The 26,172-nt window shown below is 44.9% G+C and overlaps 1 protein-coding gene across 1 annotated transcript in view; it reads left to right on the top strand.

Moving 5' to 3' along the window:
* Positions 1 to 24,154, top strand: part of NSUN5 (NOP2/Sun RNA methyltransferase 5) — a gene marked incomplete at its 3' end in the record, with an annotated part of 31,629 nt that extends 7,475 nt beyond the window's left edge. The window contains exons 5-10 of the mRNA XM_082244301.1: positions 6,052 to 6,199; positions 6,286 to 6,401; positions 13,678 to 13,856; positions 23,061 to 23,271; positions 23,352 to 23,498; positions 23,965 to 24,154. Coding sequence (XP_082100427.1) covers positions 6,052 to 6,199; positions 6,286 to 6,401; positions 13,678 to 13,856; positions 23,061 to 23,271; positions 23,352 to 23,498; positions 23,965 to 24,154 — 991 coding nt within the window. The remainder of the gene's footprint in view (positions 1 to 6,051; positions 6,200 to 6,285; positions 6,402 to 13,677; positions 13,857 to 23,060; positions 23,272 to 23,351; positions 23,499 to 23,964) is intronic.
* Between the last annotated feature and the right edge of the window lie 2,018 nt (positions 24,155 to 26,172).

The following is a 26,172-nucleotide window of genomic DNA, read 5'->3' as shown; positions in this document are numbered from 1 at the left end:
TATGTGATTATGTGCACGCGATCTCGGCTGTGCGTGCGCGCCGCCGGAGCCGAGCTCCCGTTGTGATTACACAGCGGGAGGAGCAGGTTCTATCGCCGGTGGCCTCCCGCGATCTTTAGAGAAACTGCCAGAAGAGCCGCCTGCCTGTGTAAATAAAGGCACAGGCACAGTGAGATTGTGTGTTTCAGCTAAGCTGAAACACCCAAAATTAAAACAATAAATCCTACGAGCAAACAATTAACAATATAATTGCTGCAAACAATCCACTATCTCATACAGCGTGAATAGTAGAAATAAAATTGCTGTGCAAAAATATCATGTAACCATCATGTGATCAATATCCCATCAGTTTGTACTCAGATGTAGGTAAAAAGTTATAAACGATAAATAAATATATATGTATAAATTGTGCCCAATGTGTAGAAATCGCATATATAAAAATGAAGTATTATCCGATTAGTGCCAAAATAAATCTAGACAAGTGCCAATATATAGTGACCTCTTGTAAAGTGCCAATGGTGCTGACTAAACTAATACTCATAAATAAATGCAAAGTTCACAGAAAACCGTTACTGTTGAATCAGTGCAAATAGATGGATCCGAATCCTCCAAAAAGTGCCAATAGTACGAAACAGTTCAAATGATAAGGTCACATAAAGTGACCTGTGCTTCCAAAGGGCCAAGGCAATGAAGTGTCACAGCAAACAGGCACCCCCTTGTGAGTGGGCGCTCACCTTAAAGCCGGCGACTATGCGGTTAAGCAATAGTCAAATAGCGCTTAGTAGGATCTCCTAATAGCTCCCAGGCAAGGATCCTTTACATAGATTGGCTCCTTCCACAAGCTTTCAGACACAGGTCATATGCAGGGAAAATTAGCCTCCTTCCTTAACGCTTCCAGGTGAGGATCCTCCGTATACCCTTAGTTCCCCTTCAAGCCATCAGGTGTGTTACATATGAAAGGAAGAAACTGACATAGTGCTGACATCCTTAAGACAAATATTTATTGAAGAAATAAGAGTGGCACTCACATTTAAAAGGTGCTTTCAGTGCATCACTCAATAGCAAGCCTTCTATATTAAAAAGTGAATCGATGGTGGTGTGACAGCTGACAGCCTGAGAAGTCCAGTGTAACGTTCCGTCCGTCCTGGCCCCTCCCCTATGCGTGACGACACAGGGAACCACATATTCCCTGATGAAGACACATGGTTCCCTGTGTCGTCACGCATAGGGGAGGGGCCAGGACAGACGGGATGTTACACTGGACTTCTCAGTTAGGCTGTCAGCTGCCGGATAGCAGATCGGGTTGAGATTTCTCACCATACCACCACTGATTCACTTTTTAATATAGAAGGCTTGCTATAGAGTGGTGCACTGGAAGCACCTTTTAAATGTGAGTGTTAATCTTATTTCTTCAATAAATATTTGTCTTAAGGATGTCAGCACTATGCCAGTTTATCCTTTCATATGTAACACACCTGATGGCTTGAAGGGGAACTAAGGGTATACAGAGGATCCTCACCTGGAAGCATTAAGGAAGGAGGCTAATTTTCCCTGCATATGACCTGAAAGCTTGTGGAAGGAGCCAATCTATGTAAAGGATCCTTGTCTGGGAGCTATTAGGAGATCCTACTAAGCGTTATTTGACTATTGCTTAACCGCATAGTCGCAGGCTTTAAGGTGAGCCTGTTTGCTGTGACACTCCATTGCCTTGGCACTTTGGAAGCACAGGTCACTTTTACGTGACCTTGTCATTTGCACTTTTTGGAGGATTCGGATCCATTTATTTGCACTGATTCAACAAGAACTGTGTTTTGCACATTATGAACTTTGCATTTATTTATGAGTATTAGTTTAGTCCGCACCATTGGTACTTTACAAGAGGTCACTATATATTGGCACTAATCGGATAATACTTCATTTTTTATATATGTGATTTCTACACCTACATAGATAGATAGATATATATATGTGTGTGTGTGTGTGTGTGTATATGTATGTATAGGTGAGATAGATCTCTATCTATATCTCTATCTATATATCGTTTATTAGTTTTTAGCTACATCTGAGTACAAACTGATGGGATATTGATCACATGGCGGTTACATGATATTTTTGTGCAGCAATTTTATTTATTTATAAGCTGAAACACTGATCTCTGTGTGCCTGTCACAGAGCGCCCCCCCCCCCATAGTTAGCAAGCACATTTAGGCTTGCATCTAACCCCTTGATCACCCCCAGTATTAACCCCCTTCCCTGTCAGTGTAATTTATATTGTAACAGTGCATATTATTTAGCACTGATTACTGTAATGTCACTGGTCCCCAAAAAGTGTCAAAAATGTCAGGGGTCTGATCTGTCCGCCGCAATGTCACAGTCCCGCTAAAAATCGCAGATCGCCACCATTACTAATAATAATCAAAAAATAAAGTCCAAAAATCTATCCTATAGTTTGTAAATGCTATAACTTTTGCACAAACCAATTTAAATTTGCTTTTTAGGATTTTTTTTTTCCAAAAATATGTAGCCGAATACAAAATGGCCTAAACTGATAAAAAAAAAAATAGATTTTTTTTTTTTTTTAATTTTTACTGGGATTTTTTTTAGCAGAAAGTAAAAATTGTGTTTTTTCAAAATTGTGACACTTTTGTTTATAGCACAAAATCTAAAAACAGCAGAGGTGATCAAATACCACCAAAAGAAAGCTCTATTTGTGGGACAAAAAAAAGGACATCATTTTTATTTGGGTACAGTGTCGCACAATCGCACAATTGTTAAATTAACGCAGTGCCAAATCGCAAAAAATGGCCTGGTCATTAAGGGTGTAAAACCTTGCGGAGCTGAAGTGGTTAAAAATGTCTACAGGTTAGCAGCTTAGAGTTAGAGGAGGTCTAGGGCTATAATTATTGCTCTAACGATCGCGGCAATACCTCACATGTGGTTTGAACACCGTTTACATATGTGGACGCGACTTGCGTATGTGTTCACTTTTGCGCAGGAGCTCGGAGGGACGAGCGATTTAATTTAAAAAAAAAAAAAACTTTTTTGATCACATTTATTCCTATTACAAGGCATGTAAACATCCCTTTTGATATAAATAAGCAGGACAGGTCCTCCTTTAATGTGAGATCTGGGGTCAAAAAGACCTCAGATCTCACATCTACACTTAAAAGCAAAAGGAAAAAAAAACAAAACTTTAACATGGGGGAAAAAAAAATGGCCCTTTAAGGACGTTTGGGAGGAAGTGACGTATGTCGGTCCAGTCCTCCACGGCCATAGAGTAGCGTGGGGGCCATCTTGCCCTCACTCGACTTCCTGCCTAGGACTACAACAGATCAGATAGTTTTCCCCGCTACCGACGGCTTTGGTAAGCGCGAAAAATGACCGGGTTGCGGCAGGAGGGGGCACCTCTCCCGCCGCCCATAAAAGTGATCCCGCTGGGAATCCGCCACTGGGACCACTTTTATGTGAAAGAGGACCATCCACCTTACCGGGGTTATTGCAGCTATCTGCAGCCATTACACCGTTATTGAACATCAAAATAGCGACGTAAAACTGCAGCGGCGGGCGATCCGGAAGTGGTTAAAAGAGAAGTTCAGGATTTAAAAATAAAACAAACATTTTATATTTACCCAGGTGGATGCAGAATTGATCCGATGCTGCATCTGTGCCCCGTCGGTTCTGTAGTGAGGACTGAGTGATCGAACACTGATTGCCTAGTTTTCTCCCTCCGCTTTGAGCAGAGAGCTATGACTGTCTGTCAGTGGCTCTCTGCTCTCTCCTCGAGCACTCACTAGAGCTCTGGGCTGTGGAGGGGGCAGGTCACTAAGAGGCTGATTCAGGTGCCGATCCAGGCCTCTGGGTGGATACCAACCATATGGTTGGGGTTTTTTCAGAGCCTGGACCACCTCTATGCTTTCTGAAGCCCGCTGTCAGCTGAAAACAGATCACAGGAGTGCAGAACTAACTGCACTCTTGTAATCCATAAAAGTATGGCCAAGAAATCTTTAACAACACTTTGTAAACATCTGGGAACTGAGGGGACCGGATGCTGGAGTTTTTAGGGAGGAATTTTGTCCCCTTCTTGCCTGATTTAGGATTCTAACTGCTCAACAGTCCTGGGTCATATTTGTCTTTTGTCTGGATCGGAGGGAGGCCAGACCAGACTAATACAAAGTCATGCTGTTGTCATAGATGCAGTATGTGGTTTAGCATTGTTCTGCTGAAATATATGCAAGGCCTTTCCTGAAAGACATCATCTGGGTGGGAGCATATGCTGCTCTAAAACCCTTGCTCTATCTTTCAGCATTGATGGTGCCTTTCCAGATGTGCAAGCTGCACATTCCATTTGCACTAATGTTCCCCCATACCATCAGATGCAGGCTTTTGAGCTGAGCACTAATAACAAGATGTCTGGAGGATGCAGCACCCACGTTTGCATAAAAGAATGTCAAATTTCGATTTGTCTGACCATAGAACAGTTTTCCACTTTGCATCAGACCATTTTAAATTTCGCTTTGGCCCAGAGAAGACCGGGTCATTTCTGAATCATGCTCAGATATGGCTACCTTTCGTAATCAAGCTTTACCTTGCATTTTTGGATGGCACAGAGAAAAACAGTACTTTTTTGGAAGTATTCCTAAGCCCATGCAGTGATGTCCACTACAGAATCATGCTTGTTTTTAATGCAGTGCCTTCTAAAGGCCCGTGCACACAGAGATTTCTTCAGATTCCCATAATCTTTTGATAATATCAAGTACTGTAGCTGATGATATAGTTAGTCTTTGCAATTTTATGTTTATGAACATTATTCTGAAATTGTTCAACAATTTTTAGATGCAGCTTTTTACAGATTTTTGAACCTCTGCCCGTCTTTACTTTTGACACACTGATTTGCGAAGATGCTATTTTTATACCCAATCATGTTACTGACTTGTCAGTTAACCTAATTCGTTGCAAAATGTTCTTCCAGCTCTTCCTTGTTAGTTATTACAGGCACTTTGATGCCCTGTCCCGTTTTTGAGATGTGTTGCTGCCATCAATTTCAAAATTACACAAAAATCCACTTTAAAGTGGTAGTAAAGTCCTATTTTTCATTTCGTCCTACAGGTAAGCTTATAATAAGTCTGTAAGCAATTTTAAATATCTCCTAAACTTGCACCATTTAGGAGATATTCACTTTGGCTTCAGCTGACGCACTGAGTGTGCCATGTGTGCAGAAAACAGCTGTCATAGTGACTCCCGTGTGCATGTGCAGGAGTGACGTCATTGCAGCCCGGCCTTTCAAACAACCAGAGTGTAAACCCAAAAGGAAGACTGGGTGAAGATGGTAGTGTCAGAAGTAGTGATAAGGCTCCATTTGAAATGTAGGTCTGTCATATTGTAATAATCTGCTGTGCATACTAGCACATTGCGGCATAACCTTTCATCAGGGCCAATTTTAGCCAAAAAATTCTATAAAGTTTACTACGATTTATTTTTTTTTAATCCAACTTTTATTGATCGTAAATATGTCAGCATAGTTTACCACATGTATACATTACATAAACATATGAAAATGAATACAGTGAAATAAAAGAGGGATACAGTTACTATGACCCATTCCATAGCATAGACCAATTCTCTAGAGGAGTCCTCCTGACTAGAGAATACAAATAGGTAACATTATATATAACAGGGTCATGACATGGGTAATAACTTTTTTTTGTTGAAAAACGTAGTTACTACGACTTTAAGTTGTCACAAACCTTGGCAATTCCAACTTATTTCTCCTCACCATTAGGAAGACCTGGGGAGCTTGAAGGGGGCAGGGCCAAGTGCGACTTATACAGAAAGAAATGAGTTTTGCTAACATGTACACATGGTTAACAATTACATTTGTGACCGTATATTTCAGTGGAGTCTGTTGGTGTTTCATAATGTGCATGTTTATATTATGTTGTATAATTGGGAAATGACACTTTTTTTTTTTTTTTTTTATTGGCATTAAGATGTCAAATTGCTTTACATGTTCAAAACATTTGTAAACATTTGAATGTATGTGTATTTGTTCAGTATAGAAGAAATTGCTCAATTTGCACAGAAGCCTGGCAAGAGATTCCTCCAAGACTCCTACATTCCTGATCTATTGATCTTTCCTCCGAACACAGATTTCCATAAAGACTCATTATATACAGCCGGGCATCTCATACTGCAGGACAAGGTGAGCATAACCTCTAGGAATGGTGTAATGTCTCTCACTAAACCTTGGTGTTTTCAGTATGTGCTCATTTCACTTTATTTTTGTAGGCTAGTTGTCTTCCAGCATTGCTTCTGTCTCCTCCTGTTGGGGCCCATGTTATTGATGCCTGCGCTGCTCCCGGAAACAAGACAAGCCAGCTGGCTGCTATATTACAAAACAAGGGGTATGTGTGTCTGAGGAGACTGTGCATTGCATTTACTCCTTAAGTGATCTACTAGTGTATATGCTGTTATTGACACACACAACATATAAAACAATTTGCAGCCATAAGAAGAATGGAAAATACAGTTTGCTATGATATACCACAGTATGCATTATAAGAGGTCTTTATTAAGTGCTGTTTGCTTCGTAACTGACCACTTAATGGCACCACAAAATATGGCATGTGTAAGATCCAGAGTACCTACAAATTTTTTTTTTTTTTTTTCTTTTAGGGGGAAGTTTTTAAAGCAGCCCACACCATGGCTGCTTCTGTTAACCACTTGCCGACCGCCGCACGACTATATACGGCGGCGGTCACCCCCTTCTGGGCAAAGTGATGTATGGGTACGTCACTCGCCCACGAGCCTGTGGGCCCGCTCGTTCACTGACATCCCGCGCGTGTGACCGGCGGCTCCGATGTCTGCCGGCCACTCGCGATCTCGCTCAGGAGAGGGAGAAAGGCAGACGGCTGATGTAAACACAGCCGTCTGTCATTCTCCCTTCTATCATGACAGAGGCTATACGATCCTGCTATGTAGGATCGTATGTCTCTGTTATGATCTAACAGGCCACGCCCCTTGACAGTTAGAATCATGCCCCTAAGGACACATTTAACCCCTTGATCACCAATAAAGTTAACCCCTTCCCTGCCAGTGTCATTTTTTAAAGTAACAGTGCATATTTATAGCACTGATTACTGTAGTAATGTCACTGGTACCCCCAAAAGTGTCAAATGTCAGTCAGGGGTCCGATCTAACTGCTTCAATGTCGCAGTCCTGCAAAAAAATCGCAGATCGCCGCCATTACTAGTTAAAAAAAAAAACAAACAAAAAAAAAAACAAAAATGACAAATCTTTCCCGTAGTTAGTAAACGTTAGTAAAAAAATATGTAGCAGAAAACAAATTGGCCTAAAATGTTAAATGTTTTTATGTGCTTTTTTTTTGAGAATTTCATATAAAAAATATTGTTGTTTTTCCAAAATTGTTGCTCTTTTTTTTTTTGTTGATAACGCAAAAAGTAAAAATCGCACAGGTGATCAAATGCCACCAAAAGAAAGCTCTGTTTGTGGGAAAAAAAGGACGTCCATTTCATTTGGGTACTGCAAAATTGTCCGTTAAAGTCACGCAGTGCCGAATCTCAAAATAGGGCCTGGTCTTTGAGCAGGCAAATCCTCCGGGGCTTAAGTGGTTAATGAGGCTTTTGGGAAACAACAGTTTTGCAGAGTTCCCAGATCTCTTAGGTCTATTTCACAAGGGTTATCAAACAGGTGGTTAATCCACAATTTTTTACCGATCACCAACCTAAATCCCGATGTTGCAACCAGACAGTGTAGTACACATGCTGCGGCAAATCTAACGGGTTGCAGAGCTTGACAGGCGGCATTCTATGTCAAACTTGAGCCAGCCACTTGGTTTAGTGGTTGCAGCATAGTATTTCAATACAAAATCCCCCCTTAGGATTTACAAGGGGAAAAAAAAAGAAATTCAGGATCACCTACTGAATGCCTGCCAGGTCACCTTCATTGAAAGCAAATATTAAAATGATGAGCAAACCTGAAAATCAAGACGGCTGAAATGAAGTATAAATCTCATCTTTTGGTCTGTCTCCCCAATAGGTAATTACGATGATGGCCAGCATGACTCACCAAAGTGTAATGTAAGGGGTTGCTCAACCAGAGATTATGATAAGACTTTGGTTATATATCCACTCTTCTCTACTAAATCCTTATTTAATAAAAGTACATAGGATAATATATGTATATTTCTTCAACAAGTACCTTCTACTTTAATACTATCTTAAAGAGCTGATGTGACCAATAATCTATATAGAGGGTGAGCAGGGTCATTTATGTGCTCCACAGTGATTCATGTGCTTCAAATAATATCCATATTCATAAGTTGTTAATTAAAAAAGTGGCAGTATCAATATACTGGTAATTCCAAAAGTGCTTGTGTCCCAATTAAATTGGATAATAAAGTGCTTATAACATACAAAGTGAACCAGTGCGTAAAATTGTGTATAGTATAATTACTAATATTCCTCTTCTTATAAAGAAAATAATAGAGTATAAATGAATATTTGTAACCTATTCTATATAAATAAACCAATAGATGCAAGTGTCCAATATAATTACTTGTGCAAATAAGCCAATATAGATAAAGTGCTTCTCGGTGGGTCAATAAATAAATCCAAGTGTCCGATATAGTTTCTTGTGCAAAATAAGCCAAAATAAAGTGCTTCTCAGTGGGTCAAATTCTTCCTCCACCTCGTTTTTCATGTCCAGATCCTTTCAGTGAAATCACTTCTAAGTGCTCTAAATGCTCACCTCAATGAGGTCAGTAATACGCCAGGCAGGGCCGCTGATAGGGCAGTACAACCAGCCCTGTTGTACCGGCCCGGGCTCTATCAGTCCAGCAGGGGGGCCCGGGCAGCTTTACAGTTGTTTCTCCTAAATAAATAAAAAGGTTTTTTATAAACCATACCTTCTTCAATTTGTTTGTTGAGGGTAATTTCCTGGGCCCCCTCAGGTTAACATTAGGGGCCCAGGAGATGTCAGCACTGAGCAGAGGAGGGACCTTTTTTCCTTTTTCGGGGCGCAGGCAGACAAGCTTATGTGCTGCCATATAGTTCCGGCACAGCCATCCACTGCCTATGTTTTCACTGGCGGAGTGATATTTTTCTACACTGCTCCCTCAGTAAGTTCCACAGACAGAGGAAGAGACTGATGTGAGGTGGGCTGGAGGCTGAGAGGGCACTGCAGGCTTAATCCGATGGCTGGGGGAGGTGCACAGCCTCACACACTGACTACTAAGGAAGGAAGGTACACTCCCCGACTCCCCACTGTGTGCCTACCATCATAATAACGATCAGATCACAGCAGCTGCTCTGTCACAGTGTCACATTGCTGTTATGGTGCTGATTTGGTTAACTTTATGGCTGTACTGTGATACAGATTGTAAGACAGTACAGCCATAACAGAATCAGCAACCAACAGTGACACTGTGACAGAGGAACAGAGCAGCTGCTGTGCTCTGATCATTATAATGATGGTAATCATAAGCATGAGATGCTTGGTTACATTTCTGTTTGGAGGGCAGTAAATGGCTGAGCTGTGTTTTTAGGGCCCCCAACAACTCCACATAAGAAATATTTGCCCAAGCTTTCCACTTAGATCCACCAGTCAATTTTTTGTGCAGACCGCTATGTAGATCTACAGAAATCCACATACACCACACAGTGCATAGGGGTGGACTGGTAATGGCTCTATGAATGGACAGATGTAAATGGATATGTGTCCATTTACATCAGGCTATGTTTGATCTGTCAGACAAGGACTGCTGTCTGTTTACATCCACCTACCTCTGGATATGTCCAGTTCCCAAAAAAAATAATGGAAAAGGACTGCATCCTTGTCTATTTTTCCAGACCTAAGCATGACAGATTAAAGATAGCCTGATGTAAATAGACACCTTTCCATTTACATCTGTCCATCCATAGAGCCATCACCAGTCCACCCCTATCCACTGTGTGGTATACACAGGCATAGACTGAACTGGCAAAGATGTTTTACACTGACATCTATGCCGAGAAGCTCCAGGTCAGCAGGGAATCCACTCACGGATCCCTTGCTAAGCAGATGTTTCAAAGAGCCCTTATGCTGGAAAGGTAGCGGGATGGAAAGTACATATGTCACAACTGCAAAGCTTTTTGCACAGCAAAAATTGTCCCCACTGGACCACCCACCATGTTGCCTACTGGCCACGATCCCATTCAACTGTTATCAGGATTTTGAAGTGGTTAAAACAGGTGCTGAAGAGGTGATACAATGCCTCCGCCCACCAGCCAAATGCTCTCTGAAGAGAGATCTGAATGCAGATCACTCTTCAAAGAGCAATGCTAGTGTGAAATAGCTCATAAAGATTTTAAATAATTATAATTGCATGCTTCAGCTGATTTAAAGGCATTATAGATGTACTTTAAGGCTTCAAGGATAAGTTCACCTTTTAAAAAAAATAATAAATGCACATTTTTTTGCAGTTAAAAAAATCTGCATTTATTTTTTTTTCTTTTGGAGCCTGTAAAGCATTGCACCAGCAATCAGCAGATCCCTGGTGCCATGTAGGTCTTCTTCAGATCGTCAGTATATCTGTGTACCTGTTCATCCCGTATGGGCTTGCAGATACACTGACAGGAAAAAATCAAAGAAATACCACGGTGCTCCACAGCACCATTGTAGTTCTTTGAGAACTACAATGGCGGGGGGAGAGGCAGCTGCAGAATTTGGAACATGTTACATGTTCCACCCAAAATCGGGTGGTCAGGGTCAACTTATGCTTTAAAGAAAATCTACAGTATGCCTTAAAGTCAGCGGCAGCATTCTCATTAAAAAGGGATGATCTCAGGTGTCTTTGAACACTAGTCTAATCAAATTTATAACAGGCAGGAGAAAAATAAATATCACTTGAGGACCAAGGCTGCATTTTGTTGAGGTGGGTGGGGTCAGGGTGGGGCCCGCTGAGGTGGGTGGGGTCGGGGGGCCCGCTTAGGTAGGCTGTACAGGGCCCCGTGATTTCTAACAGCGGCCCTGACGCCAGTATCACTTGACCATAAATGGCTGTGGTTATGGATCCTTTGTTGCAATGCCGTCCACTTCCTCTTGGGATGATCCTTGTATCTCCTTATTATTTCCGGTCCTCTCTCCTGGGGATATAACAGCACCGATCTCCTATGGAGGATTTCCTACTGTCCTTCCTCGCTTCCTTAGTGGTATCCTCTGTGCCTTCAGGCTCATATAAATAATGGGGCCATCATAGTGCAGTATATCAAACTTTATTTGGGATAAATATATAGAAAACTCACATATAAAACTGCTGCTGTCTGCGTAGCGTGTTCGGGGATCTCCGTCCTGCTCCGTCACGTCACTTCAGGGTATTTCCTCCTCCTACGTGTTGCGTCACGAATGTCACATGACTTCCTCATTCGTGACATAGCGCGTAGGAGGAGGAAATACCCGGAAGTGACGTGGCGGAGATCCCCGAACACGCTACGCAGACAGCAGCAGTTTTATATGTGAGTTTTCTATATATTTATCCCAAATAAAGTTTGATATACTGCACTATGATGGCCCCATTATTTAGGCAAATGAGTAGTCACACTTGTTGCCTGTAGGCCCTGTATAGATCTTTTCCACATCACTGACCAATGCCTTGTTCCACAATGTGTCTGTGTGGTGTTGGCTATTTTTGTAGAGGACCAGGGTTTTGCCAGATCGGGTTCCTGTTGATTGGCAGGGAGATTCTTGCACTGCAGTTGCTCGGGTACAGCTTTCTCTCTAGCAAGAACAGCTTGTTACACAGAAGTGAAAATACTACATCTCCTGAGACTAGCAGTGATTTTGTATGATCTCATGACTTTAGGAACATATTTGCTTTAAATTCCTCCTGAAATCGCAGTTTACCTACTCCCATAGGTCTAGCCAAACGGTACATTTTTCCAGGTACTTAGGCACAGTAAATATTTATAGATTTTCCCTATAATATGGCAAATCTTCACTTTTTTTAATTCGAAACAACAGCTTTTGAAATATTTGAGGTGGTGCGTATACAGTATTTCACAAAAGTGAGTACGCCCCTCACATTTTTGTAAATATTTTTATACCTTTTCAGGCGACAAACACTGACAATGACACTTTGCTACAATGTAAAGTAGTGAGTGTACAGCTTGTATAACAGTGTATATTTGCTGTCCCCTCAAAATATCTCAGCCAACAGCCATTAATGTCTAAACTGCTGGCAACAAAAGTGAGTACACCCCTAAGTGAAAAATGTTCAAATTGGGCCCAAAGTGTCAATATTTTGTGTGGCCAGTATTATTTTCCAGCACTACCTTAACCCTCTTGGCCATGGAAGTCACCAGAGCTTCACAGGTTGCCACTGGAGTCCTCTTCCACTCCCCACGATGACCTCACCGAGCTGGTGGATTGCACTCCTCTTCCTTCCGTTTTGAGGATGCCCCACAGATGCTTAATAGGGTTTAGGTCTGGAGACATGCTTGGCCAGTCTTATCACCTTTACCCTCAGCTTGGGGTCGTTATTATGTTGGAATACTGCCCTTCAGCTCAGTCTCCAAAGGGAGGGATCATGCTCTGCTTCAGTATGTCACAGGACATGTTGACATTCATGGTTTCATCAAGGAACTGTAGCTCCCCAGTGCCAGCAGCACTCATGCAGCCCCAGACCATGACACTCCCACCACCATGCTTGACTGTAGGCAAGACACACTTGTCTTTGTATTCCTCACCTGGTTGCCGCCACACACGCTTGACACCATCTGAACCCAATAAGTTTTTATCTTGGTTTCAGACCACAGTACATGGTTCCAATAATCCATGTCCTTAGTCTGCTTGTCTTCAGCAAACTTTTTGTGGGCTTTCTTGTGCATCATCTTTAGAAGAGGCTTCCTTCTGGGACAACAACCATGCAGACCAATTTGATGTAGTGTGTGGCGTATGGTCTGAGCACTGAAAGGCTGACCCACCCCTTCAACCTCTGCAGGAATGCTGGCAGCACTCGTATGTCTATTTCCCAAAGACAACCTCTGGATTTGACACTGAGCATGTGCACTAAATTTCTTTGGTTGACCACGGCGAGGCCTGTTCTGAGTGGTACCTGTCCTGTTAAACCGCTGTATGGTCTTGGCCAATGTGCTGCAGCTCAGTTTTAGGGTGTTGGCACTCTTCTTTATAGCCTAGGCCATCTTTTATGTAGGGCAACAATTCTTTTTTTCAGATCCTTAGAGAGTTCTTTGCCATGAGGTGCCATGTTGAACTTCCAATGACCAGTATAAGAGAGTGAGAGCAATAACACCAAATTTATCACACCTGAGACCTTGTAACACTGAGTCACATGACACTGGGGAGGGAAAATGGCCAATTGGGCCCAAATTGGACAATTTCACTTAGGGGTGTACTCACTTTTATTGCCAGCGGCTTAGACATTAATGGCTGTGCGTTGAGTTATTTTGAGGGGACAGAAAATTTACACTGTTATACAAGCTGTACACTCACTACTTTACATTGTAGCAAAGTGTCATTTCAACAGTGTTGTCACATGAAAAGATATAAAAATATTTACAAAAATGTGAGGGGTGTACTCACTTTTGTGAGATACTGTATGTACCACACTGACATATTGGATAAAATACAACCCTGTTAATATAACTACTCTCTGATTTTTAGAAAAGTTTTTGCCTTTGACCTGGATACCAAGCGTTTAGCCACAATGAGCACGCTTCTACTACGGGCTGGGGTCACGTGTCAAGAGCTGGCCAACCAAGACTTCCTTACTGTCAACCCAGGTGATCCAAAGTATCAGAAAGTCAGTCACATTTTAGTGGACCCATCATGCAGTGGGTCAGGTAAGAAAATATTGACAACCTTGCAGTATTCTCTTTCAGGTGCGCACTTGGAAATGTGGACAGAGCTTGTTTTTAAACTAAAGTTGTTGGGTAATAGTGTGCGCAGTATATGTGATCGCTGAATGTTTGAAGGAATAGAGTGAGAAAAATAGAGCTTTTGAGACAACTGTGTATAGTGGATGAGGCTTTGTTGGTTTGACTGTGTAAGAAGAGAACATGTGGGGTTCTAATAGTCTGTTGATTTGGAGGACAGTGTTTTGGGTTGCAGTTATTGTTGAGAAGGTTAACCCCTTCATGCCCAAGCCTTTTTCTGACATTTTGTTGCTTACAAGTACTAAAATCAGTATTTAATGCTAGAAAATTACTTAAAACCCCCAGATATTATAAATATTATTTTTAGCAGAGACCATAGAGAATAATTGCAATATTTCATGACACACAGCAGCAGTCTTTCAAATGCATTTTAATTTTAAAGAAATAGACTTTTGTGAATTAAAAAAAAAAACGTAAAATTAGCGCAATTTTTTGCATAATGTGAAAGCTCTTATGCCGAGTAAATAGATACCTAAACTGTCATTCTTTAAAATTGTGCACACTTGTGGAATGGCGACAAACTAGGGTACTTCAAAATCTCCATAGGCGACCCTTTAAAAAAATGTTTAACGTTTACCTGTTTTAGAGTTACACGGGAGGACTTGTGCTAGAATCTCGCTCTAAGGATCGCAGCAATATCTCGCATGTGGTTTAAACATCGTTCACACGTGGGCGCGACTTGCGTATGCATTTGCTACTGTGTGCGAGTATGGAGGGACGTTTTTACATTTTTTTTTTTTTTTTTTTTTATTATTTATTTCTATTTTTTTTTACATATGAACACAATGTAAACATCCCTTGTGACAGTAATAGGCAGTAACAGGTACTCTTTATGGAGGGATCTGGAGTCTAAAAGATCCCAAAACCCTCCTGCACCTACAAGCATTTAAAATTTTTTTTTTTTTTTTTTAAATCTGGCGCCTTTAAGGTTTATGTAAGCGCAAGTGATGTCTTGACCTCGCTTCTGGGTTTCTACATCATCGACCGGATCAAAGCCTAATCTGCCTTTGTTCGGGTCTTCGTCTAGCCAATGGACGTGCTGGCTGGTAGCTCGGGGACCGGAGACCTGGGCGAGCTGCAGAAGTGGGGGGGGTGGGCTCCCGCTCCTTATAATAACCAAACGGCTGCTTACCAGCAACGGTTTTTATTACAAGAAAGCCAATCGTCGGTTCTAAACAACGGTAGACAGGGTGATGCCTCCTAGCTGCAGGCATCACCCTGATACAACCCCTTGAAGCCAAGGCCGCATATTTTGGGTTACGTCGGCAGGAAGGGGTTTACGTGGTAGATGAAACAGTTGTTGGGGTTAGTGCAAGGGTTAAATTTGTGGAGTGCTTTGCGACCCAACTGGAATGTTCAAGTAGTACTGGGTAGTAGGTGTTAGGCCCCTTCCACACGGGACAAACTCCGCCAGCTTAGCGAGGAATTTTTCCACGGATCCCGGCTGAGCAGGCAGATGGCTGGTCTGTGTCTGCTCCACTTATGCAGAGTGGACACATTCAGATCCCACTTTCCTCTATGGACTGCCTGTCCGTTTATTTCCAACTACCATCCGATCTGCTAGATGGATGAGAAACGAATCCCCATCAGTCTGTTTTTATCAGATTGGATGTCACACAGGGCTGCACGATATTGGGGAAAAAAGAACATTGTGGTCGGTAAATTAAAGACGTACACCCCGGTATAGAAAGTCGGTGTGGTGTGCCTGAACCGACGTAAGGGGGTAGCCTGTAAATAAAGAGGGCAAAAGAGGAAGCAAACACACTTTATTCATTACAACTTCAAGTCACAAGCCTACAAAAAGCTAGTCTCAACTCCTTCTCTGGGTGAGGAATATAAACCTGAAAAGCGTCAGACTCCCACCGACCAAGCCTTTTGATGATGTGGCCTGGCGTGTTGTTCCCGGAGGCAGCTGATGCCGCGCCTATCCGAAAGTAGTGGCCAGAGTGCGCCGCAGGGTCCCAACCCAGTCTGATGCATAGAGTTCGGATATAGAATATGAATTTAGTCGTAGTGAGGGGAACGCCCAGCAGCGTAAAAAGCAGAGCGTGGCTGGGAGAGCTCAGGGTCTGAGCCACAAAATTGTCCAGAACTTTGACTGGGCACCAATTATTCCCCGATGGGTAAAAAGGGATAGTAAAGGGGTGGCCCACCTGCCTGGTCTTGGAACACCGGAGTGACAATACATAGTGATCCCCCCATTTGACCAAATCTCTGAGGAGACATGAGCGACCCTCCGCTAGGGAAGCTACCGTAAACTCCCCGGGCCTGAGAAAGCCATAGAAGGCCAGATACATGGCGGTTTTTACAACTGAATTTGTGAATGGCTCAAAAGGGGCCGTGTCCAGCAAATCGGAGAGAGCCTGGAATTTCTCCCCATCTATTGGCAACCGCCTGACCGAGGTATGGTGATCCACTTTGCCAATACCCTTCAGGAGGTTCTTTAATGGATATGCCCTGAGAAAAGGAGATGAATTTGGCTGGTGCGTCAGGACATGATGTTGAACACCAGACAGGTACAGTTTGATGGTACTGGCGGATAATTTAAGCTGGAGGTGGCAAAAGGCAGCGAAGGCGACCATTGTCTGAACTGAGTGGTCGTCCAACCCAAATTCCACTGAAAACCTTCGGAAGATGGACATGGCTCGGTCATAAGCCTTCCTGGTGTTAGATGACAGAGCCATCCGGGCCAACTCCTGCCCATGCGCCACAATCCGGGCTAGTCCAGGACTAGTTCCTCGAACTCCGGGGTCCGCGTGGGGCATCTGTCGGGTGGAGGTTGAAGAATACCTGCAATTTAGACCGGGAAAGAGCGTCAGCGGCTGAGTTGGAGTGACCCGGGATATGTTCACAGTAAAGAAAAAACTGGAAGGTGGCTGCTACCAAGGTCAGCCTGCGAACCAGCCTCATGATGGTCAGGGATGACGACCGGCCTTTGTTAATAATGTCACAGGCAGCCTTGTTGTCCCTAAAACACTTGACTGCCATCCCTGACCAGCACCTACCCCAAGTGACAGCTGCCGCCACTATAGGATATAACTCAAACAAAGCCGAGGTCTTCTGGAAAGCAGGTAAGGCAAGTGACTCAGCCGGCCAACTATCCCTGAACCACGAGTCCCCAAAGATGGCTGCGAACCCGGTATTGGCGGCCGCATCCGTCCAAAACACGGGGGACTGGGAAGAGATGGGCGGGATGAACATAGAAATGCCGTTCCAGCTTTCCAGGAACTCAACCCACATAGCCAGGTCCGCCCTGGCAGGGGGATCCAAGTGGGAGATGACGCCCTCCGGAAGACCTGGCAACAACCGCAGCAACCGGGAGATGAAGGACCTGCCCTGGGGGATGATGCGCATGGCAAAGTTCAATGACCTGATCAAGGACTGCAGCTCTTTCCTCGAAAAAGACCCTAGTTCCAAGAACCTGCCTACCACCTCACGAATGCGCCTAAGTTTGTCCTCAGGGAGGCTGGACTGCTTGGAGATGGAATCCAAGGTAATCCCCAAGAAATCTAACCTGGTGACAGGTCCGACCATCTTGCCTGGTGACAGAGGGACCCCTAAGGTAGAAAATAAGGCCATGGTGCTCCTCAAACTGACTGGCGTGCAGTTGCTTCGTTCGACCAACAAGAAATCGTCTAAGTAGTGCAAAACCGTGGGGCACCTGGTGATGTTCAGAAGGAGCCAGCAGAGCGTCTCTGCAAAGGTATCGAAGATCCTTGGACTGCTCTTGGACCGGAATGTCAGCCTGATGGCAAAATAATATTCCTCCCTCCACTTGACACCGTGAACGTGCCATAAAGAAGGGTGAATGGGCAGCAGCTTGAAGGCGTTGGCTATGTCCGTCTTGCTGAGCCAAGCAGCTCTACCTGCCCCTAAAATGGCTTGGATGGCATGGTCCACGGTGGTATAGTGGAGAGAGAACTCGGCTGAAGGGATAAGGGAATTCAGGCTAGGGTTAGTGGAAGAATGAGGAGCCGACATGTCGATTATTAACCGCTTTTTATTGGAGTATTTGCTCGTAGAGATACCAATGGGGTTAGTACGCCAGGAGGTGAAGGGGGGGGCAGGGAAGGGGCCTAACATGAACCCCCTCCTGCACTTCCTTCCCGAGCAGTAGGTCCACCGACTGCGGGTCCTCCCTGGCAGACAGCAAGTTGGGACATTCCAGTGACCCAGTGGGTAGAGACACCAGCCCAGTGTGGAACCCTCCCGAGAACCCCTGTACCAGATACTCGACCAGGTGTGGAGACGGGTGAGCCTGTAGGTAAAACGCCAGCACCTCGATCTTGACCCCGGTTAGTCATTGTTTTGGGTTAAGCCTAGACGGACACATAGACTTGGTATGAGCCCTGAAACAGATAGAACGAACATGGAGCAGCCTGCAGGCACTGAAACTACATGCGCCCCCCCCCCCCCCCCCGTTGAAATTGTTACAGACCTGGGCCTTGCCTAAGTAAACGATAGGGCGTCCCAGCTTATCCCTAAGGCCACGCTGTTCTGACCTACCAGCTCCCCCCCCCCCCAGGACCCCAGACGGGGAGGATTCAGCCTCCATGGGACAAAGGCTGGCAGAGTGCGAGGTGGAGGAGCATGTGGCACAAGAGGGAGGCACCAAGCCTGCAAAGTGCCTACAGAACAGCTCGGTGTCCAAAAGACTCCAATCAACCCGTACATTGAATTGAGCCAAGGCAGCCGCCGCTTTGGCTGAGACTGACTTGTGGAAGTCAAAAAAGGTGAAACCCCCGTATTTGTGCCCTAGATCCACGACCTTATGCAGGTAAAGATCCAACTCCTCCCGACGATGTGGGTAGACGGAACACAACACGTCCCTGTAGATTCCGAAAGCCAGGACAAACTCTGGAATGGTGAGCTTTTTATTGAGCCTGGGGTCCCTGGCCTTCATAACTACGGACAAATCTCCGTAGTTGTAAACCTTATTCTCAACCATGTCCTGGGAGGCAATAAGGAGAGCCACCAGGTTTACATCCTTCCCCTCCAAGATATCCTTGCGGAGAGCTGGGGGGACCATGTGGGCCGGGGTGATGATAGGAGATACAGTAGTAGAGGGAAAGAGGGGAACTGGGGGCCTACCCTGATCACTAACGGGAGCTGGGGTCTGCACCGGCAAGGAAGGAGGAGGACCCCCGTGAGCTGGACTGGCGTCCTCCAGTTTGGACAGTCTATCGCCGATGGACTGCAGGGAAGACGGGATGGAGTCCAGGGTCCCTTGCATGGCTGACCCACAGCCCTGAGAGCTGGTGCCCAGTCAGGGATCTTCTGGATGTTCCGACATTAATCTAAATAGTTCCGCTTTCCTTGCCGTGGCTGGGAACGGGATACCCTTCTGGCGTAGGACCGCCGAGATCTTCGGGATGGTCCAAGATCCGTAGGAGCCCAGCGGAGATGGATTCCGAAGACCCCTGGGGGTACCAGATCTGACAGGGGTGCTAGGTCTGGCTGGTGTGGAGGGGGAGGAAGATCCTTTGTCCAGGATGGCTCCTTGAGGCCCGCTGTTGAAGGAAACAAAAAATAGAACGCCCAAGTCCGATTAACGACCGTAACGTATTCGGAGAACAACTGGCTGGCTAGCTAATGCCCTGAGGCGAAAAACTTAACTACCCCGTGACAGGTGAGGCCCTGCTAGATGCCAAGCGGCCGGCGAGAGGCTCTACCTATGATTTGGGCGTGGGGCGTGAGCCACTGACGTGGTGGCGGGAAAGGTTGGCCTCTCGGTGACAGTAAAGAATCAAAACGTGTGGCCGTGACAGGTGAGGCCCTAACTATAAACCCATGAGAAGGGTGGAGCGAGGCGCTATCTTTGGTTTGGCCCGAGGGGCGAAGAATCTCCGAGTTGAGATTGGGAGGTTGGCCTCGCGGGACCGGCTATGAAGGGGGGGAACTATAGGGCCAGCACCTGAACCCTAACAGCCAGTTTACTCGCCCTACGGGGGGGGGGGGGGTGGGGGGAACAATACTTGACGAAGAACAACACAGTTGAAGTGCAACAGCGAATAACAGTGCCTACGAGGAGGACGAACGACATGAAGTGTAGTATGTGCACAGAGGTGGTGAAGCAGTGACGGAACACTGGAACCGAATGGCATCCGCTGGTGATACACAGAAGGTGTGAAACGAGCCTGAAGCGTGACCGGAAGGGGCCTAACCACCGGTCGGATGGCCAGACAAGGTGACTAAGTGTGTGGAGGCCCAATGAGATGGTAATACTGGCCTAGTAGTGCCTATGGGCAACGCCAGAGTAGCGTCTGTGATGACTAAAATAAATGCGGAGCCGTGTAGTACACAAGGAACCTGAAGTAGTACCTGATGCCGGCATTGCAGGACATGTGAACCTGGAGAAAAAGGCAAATGAGAGAGAGAACCAGAAGCCGCAACCCATGACCCCCCACTAGTAGATACATGTCATGGAGACAGGAACGCATACCCTGCAAATGCTGGTGAGACCCCCCCCCCCCTGAACCCCGGGCACCAACCCCCCCCCCCCCTCTGTCTGAGGCAGAGCGACCCCCCCCCCCCCCCCAATGAACAAGGTAGCCGTGGCTTAGCAAGAAGCAGGCAGAGTAATGCAGGAGAACGTGTGTAATGAGGTAGCCGTGGCCTTGCTGAGAGGCAGGCAGTGTGTGCAGGAGAACATGTGTAATAAAAAGGTAGCCGTGGCCTTGCTGAGAGGCAGGCAGTGTGTGCAGGAGAACATGTGTAATGAAGGTAGCCGTGGCCTTGCTGAGAGGCAGGCAGTGTGTGCAGGAGAACATGTGTAATGAAGATAGCCGTGGTCTTGCAGAGAGGCAGGCAGTGTGTGCAGGAAGACGCCTCCCCCCCCCCCCCCCCCATACCCTGCAGGTACCTGACCCCCTGCTGAACAGCGGGGAGAAGCAGCGGAGTGAAGCTGGCAGTAGAAGAATGTGCAGGCGGCGGCTGGAGGCAGAGGAGTTGGGATGGACGGCAGCGGTGGAAGAGCTTGGCACCGGCGGAGGAGGTGCTGGGATGCAGGGTAGCGATGGAGGAGCTCAGCGCCAGCAGCGGTGTTCCTCGCGTCTCAGGTCCCGACCGGAAGTCCGGTCCTCGAGGCAGCGGTTTCCGGCCGACGTCAGGTGACTAACTAGAACACCTGACTAAGCCGAGTGCCGAAGCCGAGCAGCAGCAGGCCGGTATAGGGGAGGGGCGGCGCTATAAAGCCCGCTAGCTCCTCCCACAAATACCGGCCTGCGGCTGAACACTTTCGATATTTCGTTTTCAACTATATATATATCGCGATATTTCTCTGGGTGGAATGCAGAAGACGGATTAGGCAGAGTCGGAATCACAGTTGTGGTAGGAGGTAGAAAAACACAGCCCGACGTGACATCTGTCCCAGACGTTCCCTCTGCCGCCCTGGAGCCGACATGACATCTGTCCCACACGTTCCCTCTGCCGCCCTGGAACTGACATGACATCTTTCCCACATGTTCCCTCCCTGGAGCTAGTTCTCTTGATGGAGCGGTGAGCGCGGCACAGCGAACCAATCACGTGAGTAGCGGCACAGGGAACCAATCGGATGTGCAGGCACACGTGATTGGTTAGCTGTGCAGCTGCTCACGGCTGAACGTGTGGGACGGCTGCCAGCACTGTCAGTCGTCCTCCTCCCCCCGACTTTTCTCCCTGCCTAATGGTAACTATTGCATCTTCGGCGATATGAATATCGCCCACGCCCGCAGAACGATAGTCGATATCATATCGACTATCGTTCAGCCCTAATGTCACATGTGCATTTACATCCGCTGCTCCATAGAGGATAATGGAGGGTCAATCAGTTTTTCAGGTGGACACAATCATCCACCTGTGCGAAAGGGGCCTTACAGTGAGAAGGACTAGACTCAGACAATACTCAACTTCTGAGTGAGCATTTTAATTACATGAAAACTGAAAATTTTAACTGACTTTTTTTTCCCCCTCATAATGCATGTTCTAGCTTAACCACTTCACGAAAATGAACGTATCTGTATGTCTGCTCAGAGAAGTGGTTGTACCGGGATGCCTGCAGCTGCGGTACCATTCTTTAGAGCCGGCGGTCTGCTTTCAGAAGATAACTTCCCTCAGCAGGTCTCCCATCCCACCAGGAGACCCGAGCAACCAGCCAGCACCTCTGCTGGCTGGTTGGAGTCCCGAACAAAGCTGGATTCAGCTTTGATCGGGTCTCCGATGTAGTAACCCGGAAGGGGCATCATGACGCCACTTCTGGTTCACTCGGCGGCTAACGGCGCCAAATTAAGAAAAACTGTCAGTAATCAAAAATGGCAATTTTGGCATTTTGAATACTTTGAAGTGCACTGGAAGGGGTCTAGGGTCTTTTAGACCCCCGATCCCTTCATAAAGAGTACCGGTCACTGCCTATTACTGTCACAAGGGATGCTTACATTCCTTGTGACAGCAATAAAAGTGATCAGATTTTTTTTTTTTTTAAAAACAATGCTAAAAATGTAATAAAATGAAATTAAAACTATAAATTTAAAGCTACCCCCCCCCCCCCCCCCATGAGCTCGCGCTCAAAAGAAAACACATACGTAATTCACGCCTGAAAATTAGAACGATGTTTAAACCACACATTTGAGAGATCGCCAGAGTGAAAGCAATAATTAAAAAAAAAAAAAAACCTACTCTAACTCTAAACTGTTAACCGTTAAATTTTTTTTAAAGCAGCGCTTATGGAGATTTTTAAGTACTGTAGTTTGTCGTCATTCCACGAGTGTGCGCAAATTTAAAACCGTAACATTTTAGGTATCTATTTACTCAGCGTGACATCTTACACAATATACAAAAAAATTGGGCTAACTTTACTGTTAAGTTTTTTTTTTTTTTTAGTTTTTTTTAAACGCAGTAAAATGTATTTTTTCCAAAAAAATTGCGTTTGAAATCCTGCGTGTCAAAAAATATTGCAAATATTGTTTGGGGGTTCTAAGTAATTTTCTAGCTAAAAATACTGATTTTAACTTGTAAACAAGAGTCAGAAATAGGCTTAGTACTTACAGGGGACCATGATTTGTCCGATATGCCTACAGAAAGGCAATGAATAGAGTGCAGTTATCACTAACTAATGTTTCACTTTGTGTTTGATAGGCATGCCAGACCGTATGAGGATGCTCAATGAAGAACCAGGATCAGAGACTAGTGAGAGACTTCAAGCCTTGTCAGCGTTTCAGAGACGAGCTCTATCTCACGCTCTAAGCTTCTCCTCTGTGCAAACTGTAGTGTACTCTACCTGCTCTGTACACCAGCAGGAGAATGAAGATGTGGTCAAAAACATTCTAGAACAACACACAGATTTTAGGTACAGCATAGACCCTTGTGTAGGTACATGGTAATCCTATACTTTTGTATTAAAAACTTTCATCTCTATGAAATTTCCAGGCTGGTAAAGGCACTTCCATTATGGCCAGTACGAGGACTGAACACATTTCCTGGATCGGATAGTTGCCTCCGTGCCTCTCTTACAGAAACACTCACCAATGGATTCTTTGTTGCACTGTTGCAGCGCAAGGACAAAGGTAGCAGAAGGTAAAGGCATTTATTAGATTTCCCCTTTGGGAGGTGGGGAGGGGGGTGACTATATTGATTGTATTCAAAGCAGTTTATATAAAATGGCTGGACCTCCTCTTTTTTTTTTTTTTTTTTTTTTGGGGGGGGGGGGGGGGCGCGGTCAGCTAAGACCTAGGTAAAGAATGTAGATTGTAACAACAGATTTTCAGTATGGTGTGTTGGGGGATCCTGGTATGTAACTAAAATTAGTTTGGATGAGCTGTCATGGTGTTGATTTACTCCCTTAAATCCCTAGCAGGATTGATCTGTGGCATTACATTAGTTTATTCTTCACAAGGCATTTGGGGGGGGGGGTCAACCATAAAGGGAACACAGCTACATATAAGGCAGAAACAATACAATGTATTATGTAAGGGATTGTCTTAAAGATATTGTGTGCATGCATTTTTTTTTTTTTTTTTAGTAATTGTTTTTCTGATAATAGCTCTGTCACGTGTGAAGAACAGAGGGATGTTAACACCGCTGACACTGAAGCAGAACCAAGACCGAGTAGTAAGCCTGAAGAAAAAAACCTAAAACAGGTCACGTTGAAAAGAAAAGCAAATCATATGGCAAATGCTAGGTCCACCACTAAGAAATCGCGTAAAAAGAAGCGCAAGATGAAAGACTCTTAAATGTTAAAAAACATGTTTCCATTAAGGTTTTTAATTTTTTGGCTGTATGTTTTTACACTGTAAAGAATACTTTTGCTGAATTCAAGTTTTTTTATTTCCTCTGGGAAGTAAAGTATTAGTGCTCATATTGGATTTCTTCATTTTGAATATTTAGCTAATTTATGTACAGCGAATATGTTCCAAAGGGCTTTACAGTACCTCAAAACTATTAACACCAGTTCATTTCTGACCTTTTTGAAGGCCCTCTGCAATCCTTTTTTCTTTACCTTTGCCTGGGTGCATACTTTTACCCAATCAGTTTGCAGCTTGCCTGGACTGTGCCATATTAAAAGCTTATTTAATAGATTGTACTATCGTAACATTAATAATTGTATTTAACCACGTCCTTTTTTCCCCACAAATAGAGCTTTCTTTTGGTGGTATTTGATCACCTGTGTGATTTTAATTAAACAAAAAAAGAGCGACAATTTTGAAAAAAAAAAAAACTATTTTTCACATTCTGCTATGACATTCTCAAAAAAAAAAAAAAAAATGTCAATCTAAATTTTTAAACATTTTAGGCCAATTTGTTTTATGCTACATATTTTTGGTAAAAAAAAAAATGGTAATAAGCGTATTTTGATTGGTTTGCGCAAAAGTTATCGCGTCTACTACCTACGGGAAAGATTTGTCATTTTTAATGTTTTTTTTTTTTTTTTTTAGCGGGACTGTGACATTGCAGCGGACAGATCGGACCCCTGACTGACATTTTTGACACTTTTGGGGGTACCAGTGCCATTACTACAGTAATCGGTGCTATAAATATGCACTGTTACTGTAATAATGACACTGGCAGGGAAGGGGTTAACAGTATAGGTGATCAAGGGGCTAAATGTGACCCTAGGGGAGTGATTCTAACTGTATGGGGGTTAGACTTATGAAATGATCAAAGAGACATGTGATCCTATATAGCAGGATCACATGGGCTCTGTGATCATTTCAGGGAGAAGGACGGTCGGCTGTGTTTTACAACAGCTGACCGTTGTTCTCTCTCTGCGGGGAGCGATCGTAGGTGTCAGGTGGCAATCAGAGCTGCCTGACCCATGCATCAGCTTCCCTGCTGACGATCAGGGGCGGGAGAGCGCACTCGCCCCCTAGCTCCTCCCAGGCAAGCGACGTATATCTACGTAGTTTTGCCTGTACGAGCCAGCCTGCCGCAGTAAATATACAGGAGCTGGTCGGCAGGTGGTTAAATCCCAAACTGTTTTTAAAGCAGAACTCCAGAATAAAAAATAATTTTGGACATTGCTATGTACAAATAAATTGCCTCAAATTATGGGTGTCCCATGTTTGGCTGGCTGCTGCATTTGGTAAAATTCTTCTTTTCACATTCAGCCCCAACAGTACTGTAAATGCCGAATTTCCAGCGCTGTAAATGGATTTTGAGGGGAGCTCCACGCAAAAAAAAAAAAAAAAAACGGCGTGGGGTCCCCCCTAAAATCTATACCAGACCCTTATCTTCTTCTCTGAGCATGCAGCCCGGCAGGTCAGGAAAGTGGATGGGACAAGCAAGCAACCACACGCCCTCAACATGGGGGGGGGGGGTGCTTTGGAGCAGGGGGAGCTCTTCACCCCTACTACCCCAAAGCACCTTGTCCCCATGTTGATGAGGACAAGGGCCTCTTCCTGACAACCCTGGGTGGTGGTTGTGGGGGTCTGTGGGCAGGGAGCTTATCGAAATCTGAACACCCCCTGTAACAAGGGGGGGGGCTCAGATCCCGGACCCCCTCCCGATGTGAATGAGTATGGGGTACATTGTACCCCTACCTGTTCACTCCAAAAAAGGCAGTGTAGTGAAAATAATGAAGAGAGATCGTTTTGAGAAGTCCTTTAATTCTAAATCTTCCTCCGGTCTTCCTCAGACGATGTCTCCCGTGATTATGCCGGCTCTGCTCTTTGCAGCTTCTTGTAAAGCCATAAGGGGTGTGGCCACCTGGTGATGTTATCCTGAGACTCCGTCCTCTTGTGTCGTCATGCAT

Source organism: Pelophylax lessonae (genome assembly GCF_965119305.1).
Source record: "Pelophylax lessonae genome assembly, chromosome: 2".
In the NCBI taxonomy this organism is placed as follows: domain Eukaryota; kingdom Metazoa; phylum Chordata; class Amphibia; order Anura; family Ranidae; genus Pelophylax; species Pelophylax lessonae.
The sequence above is the reverse complement of the archived record's forward strand: the minus strand, read 5'-3'. Positions and strand labels throughout refer to the sequence as shown.